The 27,535-nt window shown below is 41.7% G+C and overlaps 1 protein-coding gene across 1 annotated transcript in view; it reads left to right on the forward strand.

Annotated features, from left to right (window-relative positions):
- LOC144772894 (acetylserotonin O-methyltransferase-like) overlaps positions 1-27,535 on the forward strand; it is a 755,766-nt gene that overhangs the window by 246,252 nt on the left and 481,979 nt on the right. The window contains exon 3 of the mRNA XM_078657566.1: positions 18,346-18,475. Within this exon, the coding sequence (XP_078513692.1) occupies positions 18,346-18,475 (130 nt within the window). The remainder of the gene's footprint in view (positions 1-18,345; positions 18,476-27,535) is intronic.

Below are 27,535 nucleotides of genomic sequence, written 5' to 3' on the forward strand. Positions count from 1 at the left end.
CATGCCATTTATTCTAAACAGCTGCAGTTAATTTTTGACATGACAATAGACACAATTAATTTATTATTTTTCACAAACAAGGAAATGCAACATAATGCACGATTATGAGCACACATGTTAGTTTCCCGCGTTTTCAACTTTAAACTAGGTTGAATTAATACACACACAGCACAAATTGTTAAAAAAAATTATTTCTTATTATGGAAGTGTGACTTTACGAGTTGAAATAAAAATTATTTCCAAATCTCGCTCCATCAACTCCCTCATCTGGTGATTACCAAATCACCACACCACACCCAAAATTTAGCAAAATTTTTATCTTAAACGAAAATGGTTCAATTTCACTATGTTAGTATTTTTAAAGACTTGTTTCAGCAAAATCCTTGCAACTGTCATATTGAGCTCTGCGCAACTCCTCGAGCTCTACCTCTCTTTCCTGCTCCTTTTTGATCTTGTAAATTCTTTTCTTTTCCCTCATGTGCTTCTTTCTCTTGTGTATCATGCAACTGATTTTTGTCAAAACTATCACAAATATTATTACAAATAAAGGTGTTAGAATCTTGCCAAGAATTGAACCACCAATTTCTTGAAACCAGGTTTTAATAGCTTGAAATCTTTTTGAAAGACGTTCTGAAAAATCATCCTCTTCTAAAGGAACTATTTCTGAATGCATCTCTGTGATGTTTCTAATGTACATTTCAATATTCTTACTCTCGTCAGGAATGTAAGTACAGCAATGCTGCACATGTAAAATGCCACAAACTCCTCCCTCTTTTGCTAGGAGTATGTCCAGGGCAAGGCGATTTTGCATCACCATCGATCTAACCGCAATGACCTCCACATCCACTAACTGGAAACCACCCGCTGTGTCAGTGGACAATCTGTCAACAATTGTGGACAATTTTCTGATTCTTTCTGCATTCAGGGTTATACCTACTAAAGGTATCACTGCTTCAAAAATGTCTCCCAAAATTTCTGAGAAACTTTCCCTTCTAAATCTGTTTGTATGACTACTGATTTCAAATGAACCTTCTGTATTTCTGTCAACGTGAAAAATCTTTGGAAAAACAAGACCAACAAAACATGTCCCGTACCAATGGTCCGGTAGATTATAATAAGCTTTATCTCCACAGACAAAATAGATCCCAGGAAAGATTGGATCTCTCCCACCTTTAAATTCCCAACCCCCCATGATTTGGTAAGTGTCCTCACAATTACTAGCTCCTACGAAGAAATTATCAAAAAGAGTATTATCTCTCCTAATGCAAAGCTTGCCACTAATTGGTTTATCTATGTGAATTGCAACATTATCAAAAGATTTGCCATTAAGTTTTCATCCTCCTTTTGCCAGAACTTCGATTTGGTCTGTTTGACCATCTCGTTTCTTTTATAAATCGCTCTTCTTTCCTCAACAAGATTCAGGAAAGTCTTTTCCTCAGCTCTCAATTTGCAGGTTAAGTTATTTCTGTATGCGTACTCATAAGTAAGCTCATTAGTTACTAAAAAGAATTCCCTCATCTGTTTAGCTTTCTTATGTTTATTTAAAGCATGTTCTATTTTCAAGTTAGCAAAAATTTCGTCATAATTTGAATAATAGTACTCTAAACGACCAGTTTGGTAAAATAAACTAGCTATCACACTGCAGGTTATGCCATAAGTAAGAGGAAGCATATTGTATGTCACTCCCTCAGAGACAGAAGCAGGTAACTTTACACAGATATAGCAATCTTTGACACTCATGACCTTAACATATTCTTCTAAAAGCCTCGAAAATGTATTGCTTGAAAAATCACCAACAGACCTATCCTGATGAATATCTGGTCTGTGATCAATATTCTTGTTAGCTTTGTGTGTTGCACTATGTTTGTCTTGACTAACTGAAGCTTTGCTTGTCATATTGACCTTGTATTTCTCCTTATCGATTCCAAAAGGAAAAATGACAGCTAAAACTAACCAGAGCAAAATCAGTATGAGCACACACACCAGAGTCATCTTGCAGCATTTTTTGAAAATGGAACATTTTGAAGTACCACGCGTCATAACAAAAGGCATTTTTTTAAGAAGCCTTTGCAAAAAGAGAAAACAAAAATGTCAAATATCTAAAATTTAAAACACCCCCCTTTTAATTTTTTTTTTTTTTTTTAAACCCTCTAACAATCTTTCTTCGACCTTTTGTCACAAGTTTTTCTCCAACTAAATACAATTTCTTCGACCTTGTGTCACCTAACACAATTTCTTCAGCCTTGTGCCATGATTAGAAACTTAAACTTAATCCTAAATCCTAACAGGTTAGTACTTCAATCATTGTCACTATTGTCCTCAATTTCTTCCTGACTGCTACTGTTTATCTCAATTACAGGTGGAATTATTATATACGCCCACTCAGGAGATTTGTACTTTTGATTCGGTCTCGAAACTCTCTTTGTCTTTCTAGAAACTACTTCTATTTTCTTTCCTTTTTCTGCTTTCTTTTCAGGATCCTCCTGACTTGTGATTTCATTCACCTGCTCTTTCGATCTCTTTACTAACCTGACTTTCAATCCTCCGTTTTCAGTTGGCCAGGTTTCTCCTTTTCCCAAAATTTTTCTTTTTGGTTCAGTCACATTAGATTCTGTTTTCCACGATCTTTTCTTCACTCTTTTCCTCTGACATTCTTCATCACTCTCTCCAGAGTCACTGTCAGAGATTTCAATTCTTATCTCAGGATCTTCTCTAATCGGGAATTTCACTCCGTTAGGAACACTATTTTCTCTTCCATTACTGGTACTCGGTAATTCGTCTTCCTCCACTTCTTCAATCACCTTTAACTTCCCAGTTCCGGATTTCTTGTTCCTGCTTTCAGACCTTGTTTTCTGCCTTTCGATACTCTCCTGGACTTTCTTCTGAACTTGATCCGATTTTTCTGTAATTTCTGTCTTTCTTCTTTTATCCTTTTCACATTCTTTTATCTCTTCTATTTCCTTGTCTGATTCTTCTGCTGATTCTTTATCTAGCAGATTATTTTCATCTTCAGAATCTATTTCAATAATTTTTAAGTCTTTTCCAATCAAATTTCCATTCACAGATGATTTATCCAGATGTTGACTTCTCTGTCGATCTTCAGAATCTAGATTTCTTTCAGTTTCTTCTTCAGAATCTGAATCATCTGTTGTCTCGCTTTCTTCATCAGAGTTTTCAGGTGTTGTTATCTGAATAGTGTGACTGGGATGGATCCACCTTTTTAATCCTCTACACTTCACTGCATTCGTTTTTACAAGAATTACCTGCCTTGGTTTCTGCCACCTCGGGACCAAGCAGTTTCTTCTTCGATGAACTTTTGTTCTGACCCAATCTCCAGGTCTCAGATCATGTGTCTGCACTTTGTCTTTTGATTGTACTTAAATTCCCACCTGATTAGACACAGAAGTCACTACGTCAGACAATCTCTTGCAGTATTCTAAAATTGCACTGTCATTAATGCTTAACAGTTTTCCTACTGGTACAAAAGCTTGTCTCATGACTCTGCCCATAATAATTTCATGAGGACTTAGCCCTGTCTTTTTATCTGGTGTACTTCTCATGGTCATTAGAACAAGTGGAAGAGCATCTGTCCACTTTCTACCAGTATCAAGACACATTTTTCCAATTCTATTTTTAATTGTTCCATTAATCTGCTCAACTACTCCAGATGCCTCTGGTCTGTATGCACAATGTATCTTCTGCTCAATGTGTAATGCTTCACAGATCAATTTCATCAGTTTGTTATCAAAATGTCCCCCTCCATCTCTCTCAATAGTGACAGGGAAACCATACCTTGGGATTATTTCATGCAGAAGCAACTTTGCCACTGTAATTGAATCACTGTGACGAGTCGGAAATGCTTCTACCCACCTTGAAAATAAACATACAATCACCAAAACATATTTCAAACAGTTGTGTCTCGGCATCTCAATGAAATCCATTTGTAGTCTGGTGAAAGGACCACCCTCCTGACCTATGATTCCTGTTCGCACAACTGATTTCCTGTTTGGGTTCATTTGTTGACAAGTCAAACACCTTTGGCAGAGGGACTCTGCAATTGTTCTAAACTTGGTATTAAACCATGTCTCTTTGAAAAGCCTAATCATAGAATCTCTTCCAATATGACCAGGGCCATGATACAATCTGGCCATATCAGCAATCATGCAATTTGGTAAAACTACTCTACCATCTTTATAAGTCCAAACTCCGTCCTCATCTCGTTGTCTACATTCTGCTTTCAACCATGTGTTTTTCTCTTCATCATCAGCTTCATTTTGCAAATCCCTGATTTCCTGCCATGTCTCTACAACAGATGTTAGCATCAGTGACTTTGAACCAAATTCTTTGTTTTTCCCCCGATTGAGTGCATAATTATTCCTTGCGCAATACTTTGCGATTTCATCTGCATAAGCATTGCCTCTGGTGATAAAATCTTCACCTTTTCTATGTGCTGCACATTTTACTACAGCAATTTCTTTAGGCAATTGTATGCCATCAATTCATCTTTTGATAAATTCTGCATTTCTGATTGGTGAACCTGCTGATGTCATGTAGCCTCTCAGAGACCAGAGTTGTCCATAATCATGCACAACTCCATACCCATACTGACTATCCGTAATTATGGTAATTTTTAAATCCTTTGCCAATTCACATGCACGAATTAAAGCAATCAATTCAGCCACCTGTGCTGAACGAATTCCTTGAAGGCATGAGGCTTCTTCAACATCTGCTACTGTGCAGACTGAGTATGCTGCTCTTAAAACACCTCCTTCTGATCTTAGACAGGAGCCATCTACAAAGTAGACAAAATCTGACTCAGGCAATGGTACATTTTTAATATCCTGTCTTGGTTTGGTACAGTATTCCATGACATCCAAGCACTCATGCTCCACATCATTTTCATCAATAATTTCAGTGTCAGGTAACAGTGTGGAAGGATTTAAATACAGACACCTTGCTATTGATACATTATCTGATCCCAGAATGATGTTCTCGTATTTTGTTAACCTGTTGCTTGTAAGGTGTTGTGTTTTACTTCTTGTAAGAAGAATTTCAACTGAATGGGGAACATAGACTTTTACAGGAAATCCCATTATGATTCCTTCACTCTGTTCTAAGCTAACACTTGTTGCTGCAACTGCTTTTAAGCAACCTGGTAAAGCCTTTGCAACAGGATCAAGAACTGCTGAGAAATAGGTAATGGGCTTTCTCGTGTTTCCATGTCTCTGAATTAACACAGACAAGGCACATCCCTCTCTTTCACTGCAATACAGTTCAAAACCTTTTTCATAATCTGGCATGCCCAGAGCTGGGGCTTCACATAGGCTTTTCTTTAGTTTTTCAAAAGCTTCCAACTCAATGTTAGTAAGTACGATTGGATCTTTTACATCTGATTTTGTCAATCTTTGCAATGGTTTCGCAATTACTGAAAATCCACTGATCCATTGACGACAATAACCAACCATTCCCAGAAACATTCTGACCTGTCTCTGTGTTTTTGGTGGAAGCATTCCTTGAATCATTTTGATTCTCTCAATTGTCACTTGTCTCATTCCTTTTGCAATTCTATGACCAAGGTATTTCATTTCTTGTTTACAAAACTGTAATTTTGCAGGAGACACTCTATGTCCTTTATCTGCTAGATGATTTAAAAGAGTTATTGTATCTGTTACACAATTTTCTCTTGTTTTTGCTGCAACCAACAGATCGTCAATGTACTGGACTAATGTCGATCTGCCAGGTAGATTCAAGTTTTCTAAAGATCTCTTTAACAGTTCATTAAAGATAGAAGGACTCTCTGTATACCCTTGAGGGATTCTGCACCATGCGAGGGTTCTACTCTGGAACCGGAAAGCAAAGATTTCCTGGCTCTCTGGATGCAATGGAACAGTAAAGAACGCATTGCAAAGATCAATGACAGTATACCATTCTGCATCATGTGGAATTTGGTAAAGAATGACTGCTGGGTTTGGAACCACTGGGCAACAAGGAACAACAATTTGATTAATCTTTCTCAAATCCTGAACAATTCTAAATGTTCCGTTTGCCTTTTTGATCCCCATAATCGGTGAGTTACAAGGGCTACTCACAATCTCTTTTAAGATACCTTGCTTAATGAATTTCTCAATTACAGGAATAACACCCTCAATTGTCTATGTTTTCATTTTATATTGAGCAATGTTTGGAAATTCTATTCCCTGCTTTACTATAATTTTGATTGGATCGACATGTTTCATTAGACCCATTTCATTTCCAGTCAAATCCCAAATTTCATTTTTGACTGTCTTTTTCAGTTCCTCTGGCAAATTTTCTTTATCAAAGGAAGGAAACAATTTTGTTTCTTCTGCCTCAACCATTAACATAGTCATTCGATACAACCCATCTTCCTCCATGGTTTGTAATTCAATTCCGTCAGGTGAGCAATATATTCTGCAATTCATTTTGCATAATATATCTCTCCCTAGTAAATTTACTGGACTGCTGTTACAAACTACAAATCTGTGTTTGTCTTTAAAACTACCGATTTCCACATTCACAGGCTCTGTAAGGTGCGATTTCATCTGTTGATTACTTACTCCGACTACTTGGATGGTATCCCCAGAGAGAGGTAGGTTTTCAATTTCCACTGATCTAACAGTAGAACGGGTAGCACCAGTGTCCACAAGAAAAGTGATTTCTATATCATTCACTTTCCCATTTACAAATGGACCAGACTGATCAACCTCAAGAGTGGCTCCAATCACACACTCTTCCCCCTCTCTCGGGCACCGTCAAAAGCAATCATCAGAATCGCTTCCTTGGTTTCCTGTTAACAAAAATTGTCCTGTTGCATTTTGCAAATTTTGCCTTTGAGCTCTTATTACCTGTTCACCTCCGCTGAATCCAATATCTGGATTGTATTTCTGACCTCCCCCACAATTAGGAAATGGAGGTAGTGGTATCTGATTTTGCTGTTGTGTTAATTGCTGCTATAGCTGTCGCTGAAGACTCAGGTCATTTAACTGACGCTGCAGCTGTAGCTGTTGCTGCAGATCAACATCATTCTGCATCTTCAATTTGAGGATTAAACTTTGGCTTAAAATTATTAAATTAAATTTTAAATTTTCCTTGACCTTGATTCTGGTTCTGCCCGAAGTTTCCATTTTTATTGTCATGGCTTGCAATCTGTTGCTCAGCTACCTTCACCTGTGCCCACATAGCCTTTTCTTTTAGATTGCTTTTCTTAGCCTCCAACTCATCACTACAGTATTTTGCCTTCCTCAAAATATCATCAACTGAATTTGATTGCCATCCGACAATATTATTCCTGATCATTTCTCCAATTTCTGGTCTAAGACCATAAACAAATCTGTAAATAAAGTGGCTCATGTCTTTTTCATCTAATTTTTCATAGCCACTGTATTGCTTAAAGACCAATAATAATCTTTCATAAAAGGAATGAACTGATTCTTTAAGTTCCTGATTTGTCCTGTCTATTCTAACCCAATCAACTTCCTTTGGGGCAATTTTTTGTTTCAACCAGTAAATCACTTTGTTATACACATCCATGACTTCTGGAGCTGGAGCACCTGTCTCTTTAATTCGATCTGGTTCAGTTTTTGGCCAACTCACAGCAATTTTGCATTCTGTCCAAAGATCTGATGGGACGACAATGTCGAAAAATCCATTTAGATCAATCCACAGAACGTTTGAAACTTTAATAAACCTGTCTACCTGTCGGTACCATTCCACAGGTTTTTCTCTCAGTCGAGGAAAATCATTAGTAAAGAGCAAAATGTCTTGTCTTGTCCATGGGAGATGTACGTACCCTCCTCCTGCAATTTCTCTCATTGGAAATTGTTTAGACAGTTGATCCAGTTTATCCAACCTTTCATCTTCCCTCTTTTTGGTCCATTTCACTCTCCATTTACTCAAGTCACCCAATTTCTTGATGTAAACAATCAATTCTTTTATGTGAGTAATTCTCCCTCCTGTATTAAAGTTCCCAATGTCCTTCTCTGTAAAGTCTAATCTGTAGTGCTTTCCCAGGTTTTTCTGTTTGTTCAAATCTATTTCTAATTCTGCTGCCAGTTCTTCCAATTGATCATATTTATTCTTTGTTTTCCATTGAATGCTCTTACAGATGAACAGGAGTTCATCATCCTGATAAAACTTTAGACTGTCAGGACCAATTGTGCCAATTATTAATTCTTCCAAATCTGCTTTTAATTTTGCAACATCAAGTTTTGGACTTAATTCTCTTTTCTCAGGAGTCTCAGCATCTGACTCTGCACCCATTGGTGTCTGGTTAAAAGAACCTTGATTAAAAGTCAAATCAGGCATTCTCGTTTTCTCACGATTAATTTCAGATAAATCTGAATAAAATTTTTCAGCAACCCTTTGAATCTCTGTATTCAAAGGAATTGTTAAACCTGTTTTATTATTTTCTCTCTGTTCAAAAACAGGCTGAACAGGACCAATCGTTACTGGAACTGTTACTGCTTCCATGCTTTCAGTTATCTGCCTAATTAATTCTTCTTTTGATCGTAAGTATTCTGAAGTATTTGCAACTTCTTCATTCCTGTCAGTTCTTATTAAATTTCTAGGAGCTTCCCTTTCCATTGGAAAACTTCTGTTTTCTATATAAGTACTAGAATTAGTTCTTGGAGTTTCAAAAGATTCAGAATTATTTGGGTATAATTTTGGCGTGTTATTTAAAAGAGGTGCACTTGGAGTGGTTTCAGTAGAAATCATCGGAGTGGACCAGGAACGAGGCTGTCCTAATGGGACATTCTTATTATTTGTAGTGTAAATTTCTTCTAGAACTGCGTCTTTAGATTCGCTTTCTATAACAGTGTTATTTTTCTTTTCAGTTCTCTTTTCTCCTGGAGACCCTAAAACCATTTCCATAATTAAATAGAGACCATCGTACGTATCGCCCTGTCTCCACATACGCATTCTATCTTCATGTGTTTCCCGTCTGTAACTCGGTATTTTTGGAGGTCTTTTTATCCCACTTGCTTCTTTCTGAAGCTGAAACATCTCATCCTCCCATTCAACTAAAGCTTCAAATTGTGTTGGTTTAGGCTTCGGTACAAGAGCAGACATCTTTTCTCTTAAATTTCTTAAAATTTTTATGTTAAAAGAACCATCGTCTGGCCAAATCAAAATGCCGTCGTCCTTTGTATAATGTTTCCAAACATCAAACCATAGAACAGTATGATAACCATATTCACCTTCCATATACGCTGCAGGTGTCTTGTACTTATGAAGTAATTTACCACATCGCGTTTTTATTTTCTTGTCAGGTGAAAGAAAATTTTTTAATTTTTGAAACATCGAAGTCTTTTTCTAAATATGTTTATAATAATAAGTAATTTTTAAATCAAATCCGCTTAATCAGAAATGATCGTAAAAGTTTCCTGGTTGATCCGTAACACTAGCCAATCCGTGTGCGAAACACACCAACAAGCCAATCAGGTTCGAGCTACGTCACTATCTTGCTCGACCAGTAGAAACAGAGCTTCCCACAAAAGCCAATCAGTGTACAGCTCGATGAAGTCACGTGAGCCAATCAGAGTACAGTTTGTGACGTATAGTACCCAATCACAGCGCGAACCATGTGACGTACACAACCGCTGCGGTTTCTCGCGTCTCACTCTTAACGCTTACCCCTCCTTCACAAAAACTTTTTACAGCGCCATTTTAAAGACGCTTTTCTCAATTAAATTTGATTAACAACAACAAAGAGAACAAATCATTTGTCTGTTTCTCTAAAATAAATGATAGTTTTTACAGGCATACAAGAAATTCAATGCGTGAAATAGACAACGCTACTCTCACAGAATATACATTTGCCGATAAAGTAAATTTTTACTTTACCCTTCAAACAGGTAATAACAAACTCGCTTTCCTCTGAATGCACATAAAGTAGCAATTCAAAGTTTGACTCGAACGAAATTACAAAACCATTTACGCACTTTCAAGCGGAAAGTATCCCTAACCATACACACATGAAATCTTAGCAGGACTCTAACCTACTATAGATAACATGAATCGTCAGTAAAATAAACGACGTTATCCTACCCTTCACTCAAGTTCGAATATATTCTATTACTTTTCCCATTAAGAGATTTAGATTGGGCACATTGTCCCTATACTCAAAGCTTCAATTTCATAGAAAATCCTCACTATGCATACATTCTATCAAATACACCTATATCCCTAACACGTGTTGCATGACGACAACACTTGTGATACACGACGATACCACAACTCTGAAACAGATCAAATGCACCGTGTGACTTCACTCTTGTCACACCACTCTGTACCGGTACAATTTAGGATTTTTCACACTGCAGGAAAAATACCTTTCCACTACACATAACGCAATTGAACGAACTCAACATGTGTTAATAATCGATCCTATGTAACTACCATGTATAGCATGTTGGTTACCATAGCAACCATCAAATCTGCTACCAGGAAATTGATCCAGCGGGCTATAGGAAATATGTCATAAGATACACTACCCAAGTCCACAGTATATTTTAGCAATCACTAATTAATCATAAGGCCCATAAATCTAACATGACATAATTTGACCAACTGTATCATGTGACCTAATTAACCTATTCACTATTTATAAACATTTATATACAACCGCGGTAAATAAAATCATTACACTTTACAAACCCCACTAATTAATTAAGCCACTGTGGCGATAAGATCTAGCAAATGGTAACCTAAACTTATGAAATGACAAGACCAGCTTGTTTCCAAAGTAAGATTTTATTTGCTACTCATTTGGAAATTGTATTAGAAATTTTATTAAAGCAATTTTATTTGAATCATTGCAAATGGTTATGACAATTTTATTATGAATCAAAATATTATTGTAAATTGGAAATTATCATTTTGGCATTTTCAAAACCTAAGTCCTTAACTAACGCTAACTAAAAAGAAGAATTAAAGAATAAAGTCTTTGAAGGCTCTTACGTGCTCCAAGAGAAGTCCAACAGCACAACGCCCTCATCAAAAGGTCTGCAAGGAGAAGCATAACTCTTCCACGGGGCAAGAGTTTTTATACCTTTCTATGCTAAGCTAATCAAAGAAAGAGCATATTTCTCTGCTGAAATCGGAGTCCCATTGGTCAAAACGTGACAGGCGACATGTCACCTCATTTTTAGAATCACAGTTCCGTCACGTTCTTAGAGACCATTGTCTATAGTTTTCGAACAATGCAGCTTCCTGCCGTTGCAATATTTGATACAGGGAAAAGTTTTTAGCTTCCTCAGATACGTAACTGTTTCAGGCCCTCTTGCCGGTTCCTGGCCTTGGCCTTGCTCGACTAAAGGTTTGTCAGCTCAGCACGACAAATTTGTTTCAGGCCGGAGGAAATCGCTGCCAACATGGACTCTCTCTGGTTCCAAGCAGATTTTAGTAAACGTGAATATTCACTAGGCCCAAAGCCTTTTCCATAACTATCATATAAACAAACACAAAAGAATAATTAATGCGAGTAATATAATTCGTTCTGTTGCCACCCTCCATTGCTAATGCTTAACCCGTTAGTCTAAATTACTTAGCTAAAATTGCACAATTAAAGCAGCATTTTATATCTACCATTCTTCATTTAATCCAGCAGGATTCTTTATGCACCTATAGAGAATAAAATAACACCACATAGACAGGGAAGCAAAATAAGCACATGCCATTTATTCTAAACAGCTGCAGTTAATTTTTGACATGACAATAGACACGATTAATTTATTATTTTTCACAAACAAGGAAATGCTACATAATGCACGATTATGAGCACACATGTTAGTTTCCCGCGTTTTCTGTGTAGATGCAACTTTAAACTAGGTTGAATTAATACACACACAGCACAAAACGTTAAAAAAAATTATTTCTTATTATGGAAGTGTGACTTTACAAGTTGAAATAAAAATTATTTCCAAATCTCGCTCCATCATAATCACCACGTTATACACAAAGCCCACCAACAAAAATACAGCTCTTCACTTTCGCAGTCATCATCCAAAGAGCCTTAAAGACAACCTTCCTTATGGGCAGTATCTGGGTGTTTGGGGCAACTGTACACAAAAAGAGGATTATGAGATACATTCTGACCTGTTGACAGCTAAACTGAAAGAAAAAGCCTATCCATCCAAGCTACTCAAGCATTCGTGCAAAAGAGCATGGTTCACACCACGCAAGACTTTACTTGAAAAACAAACCAAAAAACCAATGTCCCGATTAGTGTGTGTCTCCACCTCTAGCCCCCACAACCCTCAACGCCTGGACCCCTATCAACACCGAAGACACCATCCGCACAATGAACTCCATCCACTCCGGATCTCCAACCGACCCCTGCCCTCACCACGTCTTCAACAAAGCCGACGCCGCCATCGCACCCCAGCTACGGGACATCATCAACGCCTCCTTCGACACCGCAACCTTCCCTGAGAGCTGGAAGCACGCCGAACTCAGCGCTCTACTAAAGAAACCAACAGCAGACCCCACCAAACTCAAGAACTACCGCTCCATCTCGCTCCTCCCGTTTCCAGCCAAAGTCATTGAGAAGACAGTCAACAAGCAGCTGGCCGCCTTCCTCGAGACGAATGGATCCCTCGACCCCTCACAGTTGGGCTTCAGGGCCAACCACAGCACCGAGACCGCCCTCATCGCTGCCACCGATGACATCCGGCATTCGACACTGTCTGCCACCGCACCCTAGTGCAACGCCTCAGGAACGTCGGAATCCAGGAGAAGGCACTGGAATGGATCATCTCCTTCCTCGCTGGAAGAACACAGAGAGTCCGCCTACCCCTGTTCAGGTCAGAGGCCACCGAAGTCATCTGCGGCGTTCCTCAAAGGCTCCTCGCTCAGCCCCACCCTCTTCAATGTCTACATGAGCCCCCTTGCGGCCATCGCACGCCAACACAACCTCAACATCATCTCCTACGCCGACGACACACATATGATCCTCTCCCTGACCAACGACCCTGCCACCGCCAGAGCCGACCTACACGAAGGGATGAAACACGTAGCCGAATGGATGATGACTAGCCGCCTGAAACTGAACTCAGACAAGACGGAAGTTCTCATCCTGGGCTCCTCGCCCTCCGCCTGGGACGACTCCTGGTGGCCACCCGCCCTGGGCTCCGCACCCAAACCAACAGACCACGCACGCAACCTGGGCTTCATCCTGGACTCCTCCCTCTCCATGACCAGACAAGTCAACGCCGTCTCCTCGTCTTGTTTCAACATCCTGCGCATGCTACGTAAGATCTTCCGGTGGATCCCCACCGAGACCAGGAAGATGGTCACCCAGGCCCTCGTCACCAGCCGTCTGGACTACGGCAGCGCCCTCTACGCCGGAACCACCGCCAAGCTCCAGAAGAGACTCCAGCGAATCCAGAATGTCTCAGCAAGACTCATCCTCGACATCCCCAGACGAAGCCACATCTCCAGACACCTGAGAGACCTGCACTGGCTCCCGGTCAACAAGAGAATCACCTTCCGCCTCCTCACCCACGCACACAAAGCCCTGCACAACCAAGGCCCGAGTTACCTCATCAGCCGCTTTAACTTCTACGCTCCCACACGCCACCTTCGATCGACCAGCCACGCCCTCGCCGCCGTCCCCCGCATCCGAAGAGCCACAACAGGAGGAAGATCCTTCTCCCACCTGGCCGCCAAGACTTGGAACTCCCTCCCGACCCACCTCCGCCTGACCCAAGACCACCTCGCCTTCAGGAAGCAGCTCAAGACCTGGCTGTTCGAGCAGTAGCGGACCCCCCCTCCCCAAGCACCTTGAGACCCTCCGGGTGAGTAGTGCGCTATACAAATGCTATGATTGATTGATTGAAAAGATAAAACGACCTGGTAAAGGACACCAACAAAGATCTCCAACTGCCTTTGTTTGCCTTAAAGAAGAATGTCAGCATTGGACAACGAATAGGGGATCTCAAGAGTCTATTAGGAGGACTGAATCCCTACACAAGTTTCTCAACCTTCAACCAGTCACAGGACATCATAAATGTGGAATGTGCCTAGCGCGCAATTCGACCATTGAAGGCACAAAATTCACGGAGGGAACCGACTAGTGGACACATAATACATTTTCAACGTGCAAGACCAAAATGTGATCTATGCCATAATCTGTCCATGCCCACTCATTTATACTGGCAAAACGACACAAGAAGTAAGACAAAGGGCCAGTCAGCATCGGTCCAGAATCAAGAATAAAGTAAAGAACGCACCTCTGGTGGCGCAGTTCCACAAACTAAAACATACTGAAAGAGACCTTAGATGGACTATACTAAGTGTCATAAAACCGAACCCCAGAGGGGGAGACCTTGAAAGAACATTGCTTCAGAAGGAAGCTTATCTAATTATGCACTTTAACACAGCCTCTAAAGGACTTAAGGAAATGTCTGAAATTAGTAGACTGTAATCCAATTCGAGCTTTATCTTTGGTGACCACTTGCCTCCTAGTGTCACACATCAGACCAGCGCTGACACTCTGTTTCAGTTATACATACACTGATTAAGTATTTATTATCTTGAAGACATGACAGGCGCTAGTCAACATATCTTTACTTTGTTTCAATTCACAGAAGTTCCTTGTTTGCACTTTTTTTTCCAATATCCTCACTTTGGGATTGAGAATACTACGAACACCGAAATGTATTGTGGTAGTTTAAGGAACACTATAGGTTGCAAATTCAAAAGCATTCGCGTCTGAATGGCCACGTCTTGTTCCGCACTCCAGTGATGCTGGAGAGACTCGGCAAAGTAGAAAAGCCATAGATCAACCTGTAGCTTAAGGCAAGTTTTAACACACTGTTTGACTACAGTTTTTAAACACAACCAAAAGTTCCCTCGTGAAAAAGGGCACCCCTTTTACTTTCTTTAGGCGTGGACTTGGCTGTTTGCAAATCACATAACGGCTATAAAAATCACACTACAGATACACTCGGAAAAGTGAGGTATGCTCCTTCCATTTTTAAGAACAGCGGTTTTCATCATTTTTGTTCTTTGTAAAAAACAGCGCAACACACTAATTGGTTACTTCGTCCTTCAATAGTTTTAGATTGTTCTATCGAATTGAGGTAACTTACAAGTGCTTGGTTTCTTCAAAATTCCACCACACTGACTCCCGGCTTATTCCAAGTAAGATCCACGACCTTTTCAACACATTTTAAACTAATTCAGTTATATCACACAATTCTTTATTTCTAGCTAATGTGGGCGTATATTATTTTCACCAGATAAGTACAGTTGAATACTTGTCACATCATCTGGAATAGAAAATAATAATCGCCGTTGAGACACGGGGCCAGATGTATCAAGCAAATTCGCATTCGCAACGGCCGAAATTCGCAGAATTTGCTGAATGGAATGTATGAAGCAAAATCTGGTGCAAAATAAGGAATTGCAAAATTTGCGATTCCTTATTTTGCAATTGCATTTAAGGAATCACAAATTTTGCAATTCCTTAAATGCAATGTATGTAGCAAAAAAAATTAGCAAAATGCCCTTAAGGAATCGCAAATTACCACCACCTTCTAGTTGGTGGTAAGTTGCGAATTCCTTGAAAAATGCAAATTTTTGCATTTTTCAAAGTGCCACGTGACGCACATACATGCCCTTAGGCCATGTATCTGCGCCACATGTGCCCCCATGCATATTTCAGGGGTGCAACAGGGTGTCCTTTGGACACCCCTGCACCCTTGAAATTATTCTCAATTTGCGATTCGCAAATTGAGAATCGCAAATTGAGAATAACTTCCCATTCATTCCTATGGGCCTCCTGGCCCATAGAAATGAATGGGAAATTATTCCTTAATTGCGATTAGCAATTTGCTAATCGCAATTAAGGAATTTTAAGAAATCTCTAAAAAATACAGAATTTCTACATACATCCCAATTTGCAAATCCCAAATAGCGATTTTAAAAAAATCGCTATTTGGGAATCGCAAATGATGGTAATGATACATCTGCCACCAAATCACTCACAGGAGGCAAGTTACGGTTTTCTCTCAATCTATATACTTTCCAAACTTTTGGCTTTTAGGCCATTGGTTGCAAATTTCTTGGAGTGCCTATTTAATATTCGCCCTTTACAACACATTCAATCTTCTTTATTGTTTAGCATATTTTCCAATCCTGTATTTGACACTTGCTACCTAACCAAAGGCAACAACTGATTCCTCCACCATAATTGGTAAATAGACGTTGCGCCATTAATAAATGGTTCCCCCCTTTTTTTAACGCAGGGATCTCTAATTCACAAATACTTCCCCTTTATTTTTTGTAGTGTCTGACCTTGTCCTTGTCCTGAGGAGAACCCCCAAATTGATTTGGGTTCAGAAACGCGCGAACCCCTCTCAGCTAGTAACAGCCACTACCAGCCTATGGATTGCTCCGTATACAAACAGGACATTCTGCCTGTTGTAATCTTTGTGTGATCTAGCGGTAACTGGCATGTTGCATTCTTAATAAGTATTAATTCTTTGTACTGCCTTACGAGTAAGGACTGGTTTGTTGTCCGTTATATTGTGTTTTGTATACATTTGTCTGTTTTTTTAAGTGTTCCTGTTTGAAATGTGTATTATGTCATTTTTTATTTGTTTCCAATAGTATTGTACAGTATCTTTCTCTATGACACGAATCAACTGTCTAACTTTGAATGAAATAAGAAGAGGTGGAATAAAAGCACCATAACCACTTAATGGTGAAAGGTGGTTATTTTTGAAGGTATCAATATTCAATGCACATCCAAAACACCCTCTAATTTTCTAGTTATTTTGTGGCCTAGTTTGAACGTAGGTATAGGCCCAACCTCTTGTTGTAATAAATATTACAGACAATGCGCAGAGGCAAAGAAGCCCTCAGGAGGCGCACTGTCAGTGTGTCCCCTGAAAGGAGCCCTCTGGCGGGGAAAGGGGGTCCGATGGACCACCCAGACATCCCTTTGCAGGCTGGGGCAGTCTGTGACTACACCTACCTACAAAGGGATCACTAATTCCCTTCAAAAGTGCAGGTGGTTTCCAGGCTGCACTGCGCACTGTCAAAAGCAGGCATTCAGTTTTCCACATGAATGCCCAGGGCAGGGTGGGTTCGAGGCTGCCCTAGGGGCAGCGCATTCATCATAACAGGGTGCATTTTCATTGTTTACGCCGTGCGCACCTTCTTAACTCCTTCCGTTCTGATGACGAAACCGCTCCGTCATCAGCCGCGGTGGCGCTGTGCTGATGACGGAGCGGTTCCGTCATGGCCTGCCCGACGCGCCTGCGCGATGCTGATTTCGCGCCTGCGCGGCGCGTTCTATTAAGCGGGCGGGACCATGACGGAACCGCTCGGTCATGAGCACGACTCAACCGCGGCTGGTGACGGAGCGGTTCCATCACCAGCATGGGTGCGCCGCGCGCCCCCCGCCCCCTTAGCGCTGCGGCAGAATAGCCGCCGCAGCAAAGGAGTTAAAGGTGCCTCTAGCGCAAACAATGAAAATGCCCTTATTGTGTAATGTGGTCCCTGGAGTCACTGGATTCAAGCTAGTCTGGCTGTTGAAGGGTGTTACACAGAAACCGGTCCCAGGATGCTTGTTTCCGGTTCAGTGAAGACCTGGCTTGGCAGTTCGGGCAGGACTGTTCCCATTAGGCACAGGGTCAAGACTGATTTGCTTATAGCTGGGTCTGTACTGAGGTGGCGAAGTGAGCTAAAGAATGATGATGGATTCAACCCAGATCTATGACTGGGGGTGAGCGTCTGAAAAGATTCAGTGCTCCGCCTATCATCTCCTTGTGTTTGCATTATTAAATATTCAACACTTTTGCTGGTATGCTTTCAAACACTCAAAAAATAAAAATTGCACCTAATAGTAATCCTTTCAAACTTGAAAGAGAAACACTGTCACCTACTGATTAATTGTAATGTCAAGACTTGTGCTGAAAAGACGTACGTGGTAACAGAATTTCTGGAGTAAAAAATGCATAGTAAATATACTGTGCAGTAAAAAATTTGGAGCAAAGTCTCTTTCCCTCAGGCCTAACATATCGAAATTCTTCTTTGTAGCATTCTATTCCTCTATTTTTAGTTCATGTTTGGCAGTCCAAATGGTGGAAAATGCTTTGCAATTTAGTGTTGACTCTGCCATAATAGGGCAAAAATATGAGGTAATTTATTAGAGTATGGTTCGTATCAGTAGCTCATATTAATGTTCTCTCATATAATTACCACTGAAGTTGAGCACCCTACTGTGACAATCAGTTTTTTTATTGGTATTTGCCATTATGTATCAATATGTGAGATGCCATTTTCTTTTTCTAATTTGATTCCTATTTTTCTCAGCAGCATTTTATAAGAACACAGACCTATCAACTATCTACCTTACAAAGTCCAGCCCAAAGTCCTTGTACTCCATGATGATGTTCTTTTCTAATACTGCATACAAGTATTCTGAATTTCTGGTAGATGGGGTGAGGTAAGCAAAGAATTCATTCATATATGGTTTCGTTGGTATTCTGGACCTGGAGCTAAATCAATACGAGTTTGGTTTGCCGCAGTTCTGATTTCGTAATGGGGGCCATTTCGGATTTGCTGATACATTCTGCAAAGGAGCAGGGAGTAGATTAGAGATTTTAGTCTGTGAGAACAACTTGAGTATGCTGGTGACCCTACTTGAGATACTTTGAGATAATTTGGTCAAGAATCCATTAAGAGGAAGGATTTTGCTGTATTGTAATGAAAAGTAATATTTCTGAGGGATGTTAGTGATGAGACTATGGCCCACATGCATCAACATTGCCATTTGCGATTCCTTATTAGCGAAAATAAGAATTTGCTAATAAGGAATCGCAAATGGCTATGCATGAAGAAATCGTTAAAAAATATAGCGATTTCTTAAAATTCCTTAATTGCGACGCGCAAATTGTGAATCGCAATTAAGGAATACCTCCCCATTCATTCCTATGGGCCTAGAGGCCCATAGGAATTCATATGGGCCTAGAGGCCCATAGGAATGAATGGGGAGGTATTCCATAATTGAATGGGAAGACATTCTCAATTTGCGATTCTCAATTAGAGAATCACAAATTGAGAATGCAATTTCACGGGTGCCAAGGTGTCAAAAGGACACCCTGTTGCACCCCTGAAATCTGCCTATAAGTACATCTTGCACACGCACTTGCCCAAGGGCATGTGTGTGTGTAAAATGGAACTTTGAAAAATGCACTTTAGTGCTTTTTTCAAAGTTTTTGCAAATTACCATGAAGGTCAACTTCATGGTAATTTGCTCCCCCATTAGCAAAATCGCTAATTTTTTTTAGTTTAATGCATGGCATTTAAGGAATGTCAATTTGAGATTCCTTAAATGCAATCGCAATTTAAGTAATCGCAATTTTGCGATTTCCTAAATTGCGAAAAGTACAAAAATTATGATGCATCCCAAAAGTTCAAATTACATTCGCAAACGGACGATTTTTGCAATTCGCACCATTTGCGAATGCAATTTTCAATGATGCATGTGCCCCAATATTCTTAAAAACTATGTAAGTTTCATAGTGTTGAGGATACATACACCAACCAACCTCTATATTTTAACAATTATTATTGACAAGGAAGCCAGAAGTTTATCATAGAAAAAGTGAATGTAATTAGCAATCGTAATCTAAAACAATTTAATGGTCTGAAAAACTCTGAGCAATGACTCTTGCATGTTTTAAATCTAAAGGGGCATATGTACAAAGAAGTGGCGGAGAGAAGCGTTAGCCATCATGCTGTAACGCTTCACTCCACCACTTCAGAAACGCAGGGCTGCACCATATTTACAAGAATATGGTGCAGCCTTTGCGTTTCCCCCTACACTGGCACTACACTTAGCTGCCTAGCGCCAATGCAGGCACCCTTGCTCCACAGTGCAAGGGTGTCTGCGTGCAGGGGAAAATTGTATTTGTGTAGGAAGGTGTCCCTTCCTACACATACACAATCTTTAACTACAGTTTTGTCACTTCTTTGTATGCTGCTTAATCAGCACACATGGAAGTGACAAAATGTTTATTTTTTTAAAGATTGTTTATGTGCAGGAAGGAACTCCTTCCTACACATAAACAATCCAAGGTGTTTTGCTTTTTCCATGTGTGCTCCACAAGGCAGCTCACATGGAAATAGCAAAAATGAGGATAAATTAAACATTTTTCCTCGTTTTGACAAGTTAAGACCAGGTTTCCCTGGTCCTAATTTTGGCGCTGCCTCCTATTTGCACCACCCTTATAAATAGGGGGCAGCATCAAAAGCAATGGGTGTTATGGTGGAACGCCCACTGCAACACCATCTACCCACCCCATTCACGCTTAGTGTGAAAGGGGGCCTTATTTACAAGTGGCTTAACGCTGCCTTGCAAATAACGTGAATCTCCAATCGCCACAGGAATGTAAAAAAAAGTGACGTTCCCCTGGCAATAGGGGTCTCTACATATGCCCCTATATGTTTTTGAAACATGAATTTAGTGTCCGGTTGTTACTGTTGGGACGGGAAAGTCTTCTGATTGGTAAGAGACATGTGCCCCTGCCCTGAGTTCCCAAATTATTCCCTGGATCCATACAGCTGATTCTTTGTCATAAGACGAACACAGATCATGCATGAGCGATATGACATAGGTCTATCTCATCGACTGTGGTTTTGTTGGACAAGGAGGGGAAGCCAGAATGCTACCCTGAAAGTGGTGGAAGGTTACTGCCTTCTCCAGGAGTTGAAACAGCACAAGCTTGGTGGTGGAATCATATAGTGTAGTGATTAGTAGAAGTGAGCAGTTTATTTTTGCTCTGTGTCACTGGAGTAAGGCCTACAGGCACATTCTCCTTTTTTAACAGTTCTGCTGCTGTGTGTTCAACTCACCCCCCAGCCTACATCAGGTTGATGTGGAAGTGCATGCGTGATAAAAACATGCTGAGTGCATGTATACCTAGAGTGAAGTGTGGCTCAGTGTGCACATGGTAAATGTGTGCGCCCTGGCAGTGTGTGTTTAAAGTGACACACCCTTTACTTGTCATCTGCCAAGCAGCCAACCAGGCTGTAAAATTAAGGGAAAAACTGCAAGATTTCTGCCTGTGACCAGTACAAGGGGCACAGCCTGCTAGTCTCCCTGCTGAGTGACATCACCCAGGGCAACCAAGACCACCTGGCCCTGGAGTCTGGAGCACCAGTGCTGTCCTGCTTACTAAGACCGGTGTGCCCGTGAAGGAGAGGAGCATTTTGGAGGACGCGAGATCCAGACGGGAGCCCAGACGTGTGAAGCTCCTGAGCGAGGAGCGAGGTGTGAGGAGCAGTGCTTCATTGATCGGACTATTGCCTGTGTGCCTCATTGCAGTTTTGTGACCAAGTATGCCAGGCAGGGCCATAGTGCAAGAGGAGCAGTGCCACATTGATCAGGCTGCTGCGCACATGCAGCATTGTGGAATTTGACAATCTCGTAAACCAGGAGAGGCCGTTGTGCACCAAGGACAAGTGGCGCACTGATCGAACCATCACATGTATGCAGCGTTGTGAGATTTCGGTGACCCACTATGCCAGGAAGAGCCATCGCGTTCCAAGGAACTATGCTGCATCAAATGGCCCATTGCCCATGTGTGGAATGTTGCTGCAACCCAATATGCCAGGAGGGGCATGCGGGAGAGGCACCCTGAAATCAACGTGAACCGGCATAGAGGTTCGTTGGAGTGACCCAGTATGCAAGGAGGGGCCGCACAGAGCCCTGTGGCCGGATGTCTGAGTGGCTGCCTGAGACCCAAAATTGCTGCTACGACCAAGGAGTGGGAGGTTTGTGTCCTAGGAGGCCCAAGGACAGAAAACACATAGTCAGAGCCACGCCGTAGGAAGGGGACTGCCCTCAACCCCGATTAAGGAAGAGAAAGGACTTACCGCATGTGGCTGGTGCCAGGGCAACTCCAATCGTAAGGACACTGGTGAGCGTGTTCAGGAGACAGAGCTGGTACCTGCCAGGAGCTGCACGTGTGAGCGCGTGCAGCCCAACTTTGATGACCCAATCCAGGACCACTCTGCACTGCTCCCAGGTTTTGGACCACGGGAGCGGGTGAGCTGAGAACTGCACCTTCTGGGCCCCGGGGGACATACCGTTTTTGGTTTGTGCAATCCTATTTAACTCTAAGTGACTACATCTTGCTAACAGAGACTGAGGGGGGAATTCCCCATAAGCAGGACCTAATAGTTTACTTTCCCTGGATGTCGTGCATGCAAATGGTGAATCACAGCACCCCGGTTACATAGGAATTAGTTAGACCGAGTGGCCTGACAACTGCTAGTGTGCCGACCTCAAAGGGCAACTGTTTTATTGTTTTTTAATGTCATTTACCTTTGCATGTGTAAAATTTGAGTTAAGATACTTTGAAACAAAATAAGTATTTGACTGGACATTGATTTATTGTGTGCACTGTTTGCACACTGAGTTATTTGTCATGTTCACTGACCTGTATCTACACTTCCCCTCTGATAGAGCCTTGACTGCTTGTGCTATGCTACTGACTGAGAGTCATGTGCAGGAGGAGGTGCTTGACCCACTTTCCACCAGATCCATAGTAGGGTGGGTCCCGGGGCAATAGGAGTAAAAGGCCTCAACCACCTCGGCTGGGCCCAGTAACCCCTGCTTGCCCAGGGGCCCTTTGCATGGGATTCTTGTAGTTAAGAATTTGCCAGTTAGTACATCAACACCTAATGAAGCGCCTAGAATGGTTTCAATGCATTCAGTATAAAGGAACGTACAGTAGGTGTGATTTTAAAATACTTATGGATTAACAACATAAATAAAACGTGTTTTTTTAATAAATAGAAAATAAGATCCTGAATTGTTTTTCCTCATTGCTTTTTACAAAACCCCCTCAAAGCTCTGTTGAAAACAAAAGCAAATTTAACTGCCGTAAATATTATTTCATTTTCCTTCAACCAAAACTTGAGGGCTGAACAATGCATACAAAATTTAAATTACAACGTCAATTGTGTAAATAGTCTTTCATATTCCTTCAACTAAAACCTGAGGACTGAACAATAACACACAATTTTAAATTACAATCTGAGGGCCTCATTTATGAAAAGTGACGCATCGCTGCGTGAAAACAGCGATGCGTCACTTTTCATTGTGCCCTCCTTGCGACACCAATGATGCATCATATTTACAGTATGACTCATCATGTCGCAAGGAGTTACAGATACGTCAGTATTGCCGACGTATCTGTAAGCGCAAAAGTCACGCATTGCTGGAATGTGTCACAAAAGTGACGCAACTCCAGCAATGCGTCCTTTCACATGGGGAAAGCCCCATGTGAAAGGGCTTGCGTCAGTCTTACGCCTGCTGTGAGGCAGGCGCAAGATTTTGACGCAACTGCGTCCTAAAAGTGACGCAGTAAAATCTCATAGATTTCACTGCGTCACTATTACGAGGCTTTTTGTGGGGGAACGCCCCCTCTGCATACATTATACCTGACGCAGGTATAATGTAGCGCAGGGGTTTACAAAGTGACGCATCTGCTTAGATGCGTCACTTTGTAAATGTGGAGCAACAAGGCACATTTTTTACTCCACTGGTGCGTCACTAAAAGTGATGCACCAGCGGCGTAAAAGTGACGCAAGGGCTCATAAATGAGGCCCCCGAGTGCATTTCTCCCTTCAGCACCTTTGGAGAAAGAAAATTAAAGTAAAGAAAGGTTTCCAATGCCAGCATAGAGAAAACAATGCGTTTCCATAGTAGACACAAGGTAGGGTTGACAGAAATAGCTGGGAAACGTTAGGCATGTAACATTATGTCTATATATAGGCTAAAAATGAAATGCAGAGTTAGGAATGTCTATCTAATTCTACTTATTTTTAAGTGTAAACCTTTGTTAATACTGAGAAGTCACTCAGGCTCTGGTGGTCTGCTTGGCCTCCGCTCCCCTAGTGGAGAGTCCTGTGCCAAATTAGGAGATCCCCAACTGCTAGGTAGAGGTCCCATTCCTATCAGAATAACTGCCTGTGAAGCGAGAGCATGTTGCAGAGCTGGTGCCATTTTTGTGTGGCCCTCCTCATCAAAGTTGTTTTCTTTCACAAACGAATTCCCAACGAAAGAGCCTGTTTTTAAAAAGCAAATAATATAATAATATTTACTCTGATGCACAGGAGGTTTTCTCCCTGTGTGTCGGGATCTTTATTTGATTTGCTGCCCACTGATACAATTTATTAATCCACAATGACATTCAGAGGATGATTATCAGAAGGAACACATTTATTTTTAGATATTTTATTGCCGTGTAGAAAGTACTTAATGTCTGCATACTAAGCAGTAATCCCCATCATCCCGAATCCACATTCCTCATCCTGTCATTCACTATTGCATTAGTAATGCTCTATCACACTGCAGGCACCCTTCCCCAAGCAACATTCTTGCCTTTCTATTGTAAAGCACCCAAATACATTCTCACCCCCTTGGAAGCAGAATGGTAGGAACCTAAGTAATGAGACAAGGAATGTGGAATCAGAGGATGATTACTAGTAAGCAATTCTGACATTACCTTCCTCATCTACATTCCTCATCTACATTCCTCATCCCATTCCTTATTTTTGCAACAACACCAGAGCAATACATTTCCAAAAAACATATCTCATATTGTGGAAAATTAGTACGGTCTGGTAAACATTATCTGCGCCATCTTGCCTTTTTCCCCTGATGCCACACTTTTTGTCGTGCGCACCCGCCATTTTAGGTGCCTCCATCAGAACAACCCTTTTTGCCTGCCACTGGCCCCCAGCATAGCCCTCCTCCCTCACAAAGCCCGCACTCTGACAACCCCCGCTCGCACATGCCTTGGGTCATAAACCCCTCTTCAGCGCAGCTCTGCCTCAGAACTCCATCCTGTCCCCAGCGCAACACCTCCCTTCCTTCCTTTCATGGTCCCAGGCCTTTTTGATACAAATCCCCTCTTCCTGTGTGCCCGTTTGTCTTCCTCGTTCCCAGGCCGACACCTAGCTCTGCCGATACTGTTTATTGCCCCCCCCCGTACAGTAGGAAGCTTCCCTCATTGAAGGACCCTCGAGTTGATCAAAGCCCCCTCCCTATGAGATCCGATCAAACCCCCCACATTCCGTGAATCGGCGGAATGTCCCGCTGCGCGATAATCATCACCTGTTGTGACCGGGGTGGGGACTTCTACTGTATATGTGTGTGGGAACGGGCTTGGAGTGGGGATTCCGAGAATGTCCTTCCGTACATCAAAGCATTGCCAAGAATGTGTTGTATGTAATAAAGCAATAAAGCTGTGTATAAGAGGCCAGGCCTCAGAGATGCGGTTAGAGCACCTCAGAACGATACCTGCTGTTTGAACTGATGTGTTCTCCTCCGGAGAGAATAAACCTTGTTTCCTGCCTTCCCGTCTCCAGCGCCTGCCTCTTCATTGATTAATAATTCGTGGGTTAAAGAGGCGATACCGCCGGGCAAATATCGATTGTCCCTTGACCTTAGATTTAACAATTGGCGTCCCAAGCGTGGGGCCCATCAGCGACTCGTGGATCCAGTGGGAGAGGTCCTGACGACAGAGTGAACGACTGCAACGATCGGGAGAGCTCTTGCCCAATAGACCCTCGTCTGGCAGCCGATCATCCGAACTTCACTGGTTCCGAACAGACCTCTCCCGAGTGATCTACGGTCCTGACTGGGAACCATCAGGAGTGCTGCGAGGAATACAAAGAAAAGAGGACGATCGGGCGCTGGATTCGGAAGACAAGAAACTGTCCATACGGTCCGGGTAAGGTCGTGTAGACACGACGAATCACGAAATAATTGTTTAGTTGTTCAGAAAATACTAGTATTACTCTTTGTTGACCTATTTGGAGATTCACTGTCTGCACACGAAGAAACAGTAGGCTCTTTCTCTTTGCAAACAGTGAAGGATAAGTAACGCAGCCAGCGTGCCTATCTTTCTCCCCCACTGATCGTTCATTTGTTCACGAATTATTTTCGGGAGATTTCCCCCTCCCACACTGATTAACGGTTTTTGACCTCGAACTACTGTTCGCGGATTGTTTTCTGGAGATTCTCTGTCTACAAACAGGAAAGAACAGGTTCCCCTTTGCAGATAGTGAAAGGGTAGAGGACGCAGACCTTTGCGGACCTACTTATTCTCCCCACTGGTCGTTTATTTATTGTTTTGATATTGGTTCATGAGGTATTCACTGCTTGCAAACAACGTAGAATAGAAATATTCTGTCTAGTCTTTGCACACAGTGATAAGATAGGCAGTGCTGACTTTTTGTCCCTCATTGTTGAGCTGTCATGTCTGTCTTCTCCCCACTGGTCGATAGCTGGTTCAGCCCGGACCGTTTATTAGAGGTGGATCATCTAGCTCCGCTGGAAGGCACCCCTAATAAAGACATGTTCATAAACTATGGATTAGTTACCATAGCCTATAGTAAACTGTGGCACAGGTATACCAAAGAAAATCAAGAGAAACAGTGGCCACTGATAGGATCCTTCGATCTTGATAAAATAGAAACGTTAGAAATAGCCCTTCGTGATAATAAGACAACGCCTATTATGCTCGACTGCCTCGGTATGTGGCGCAAAGAAGCAATGCAACGAAAGAAAAAAGACGAGGGCAGAGCAGGTAAAGGAACGTATCGACAGGACGACCCCAGGACACAACGTCCCGAAAGTAATCCCCCGACACTACGCACAGGACGGCCAGACTTAGGGCAAAACCAATGTGCTTTTTGTAGATATGCCGGGCACTGGAAAGCCCAATGCCCGACTCTACTGAACGTGAGTAGGAGCAGAGGACCGACAGGAATAACAGGCCGGCAGAAAGGGAAAAGGCGCGAGACAAAGATGAATCAGACTGACATGGACAGGCCAGATAGAACCACCACGTTCGATTATGCCCGATGGCACAGATTTCGCCAAGCCGATTTCAGCGACATGTTCGAGTCCTCATAGATCAAAACAACGATAAGACGGGAAAACCCAGTCTAGCTCTAAATTGACAGACGACAAACCCCGAAGAAACCCGAAAGAATAACGTACACACATGATCAAGCAACCTTACGTTTAGCCAAGTAGGGAAAAGTCTAGGGTATTTCGAGGTAAGGGTTACACAAGTATCCTTCGCCGAGAGGACTAGGGAGATTGCCAATGTCTGAAAACCTACTACCTCCTTTCTTCCGCATCCTTATAGGCATATAACTAAAGCCTGCCCCATTGCTCTAACAAAAAGTATGCGCAGCATATAGAAATAAGATAATTGTGGCCAATAACTGTTTTATGTTTGTCTTGGGTCTTTTTATATAATACTTGTACTGTCTCCCCGTCTGAGTTTGTGTGTACGTGATTCATGAATCTGCGTCATCCCTCTGCCTGTGTTACCGTGTTACTTAAACTTCTGTTAACAGAAGCTTTAGCATGAAACAACCTGGAAAGAAGGGAATGAGAAAACGAAATCCGTAGGCCACTGATGAACTTGAACTTTTATTTAACATGACGAACAAGAAACAAATAACAGTACGTAAT

The sequence above is a fragment of the Lissotriton helveticus genome, chromosome 8 (genome assembly GCF_964261635.1).
Source record: "Lissotriton helveticus chromosome 8, aLisHel1.1, whole genome shotgun sequence".
NCBI lineage: Eukaryota > Metazoa > Chordata > Amphibia > Caudata > Salamandridae > Lissotriton > Lissotriton helveticus.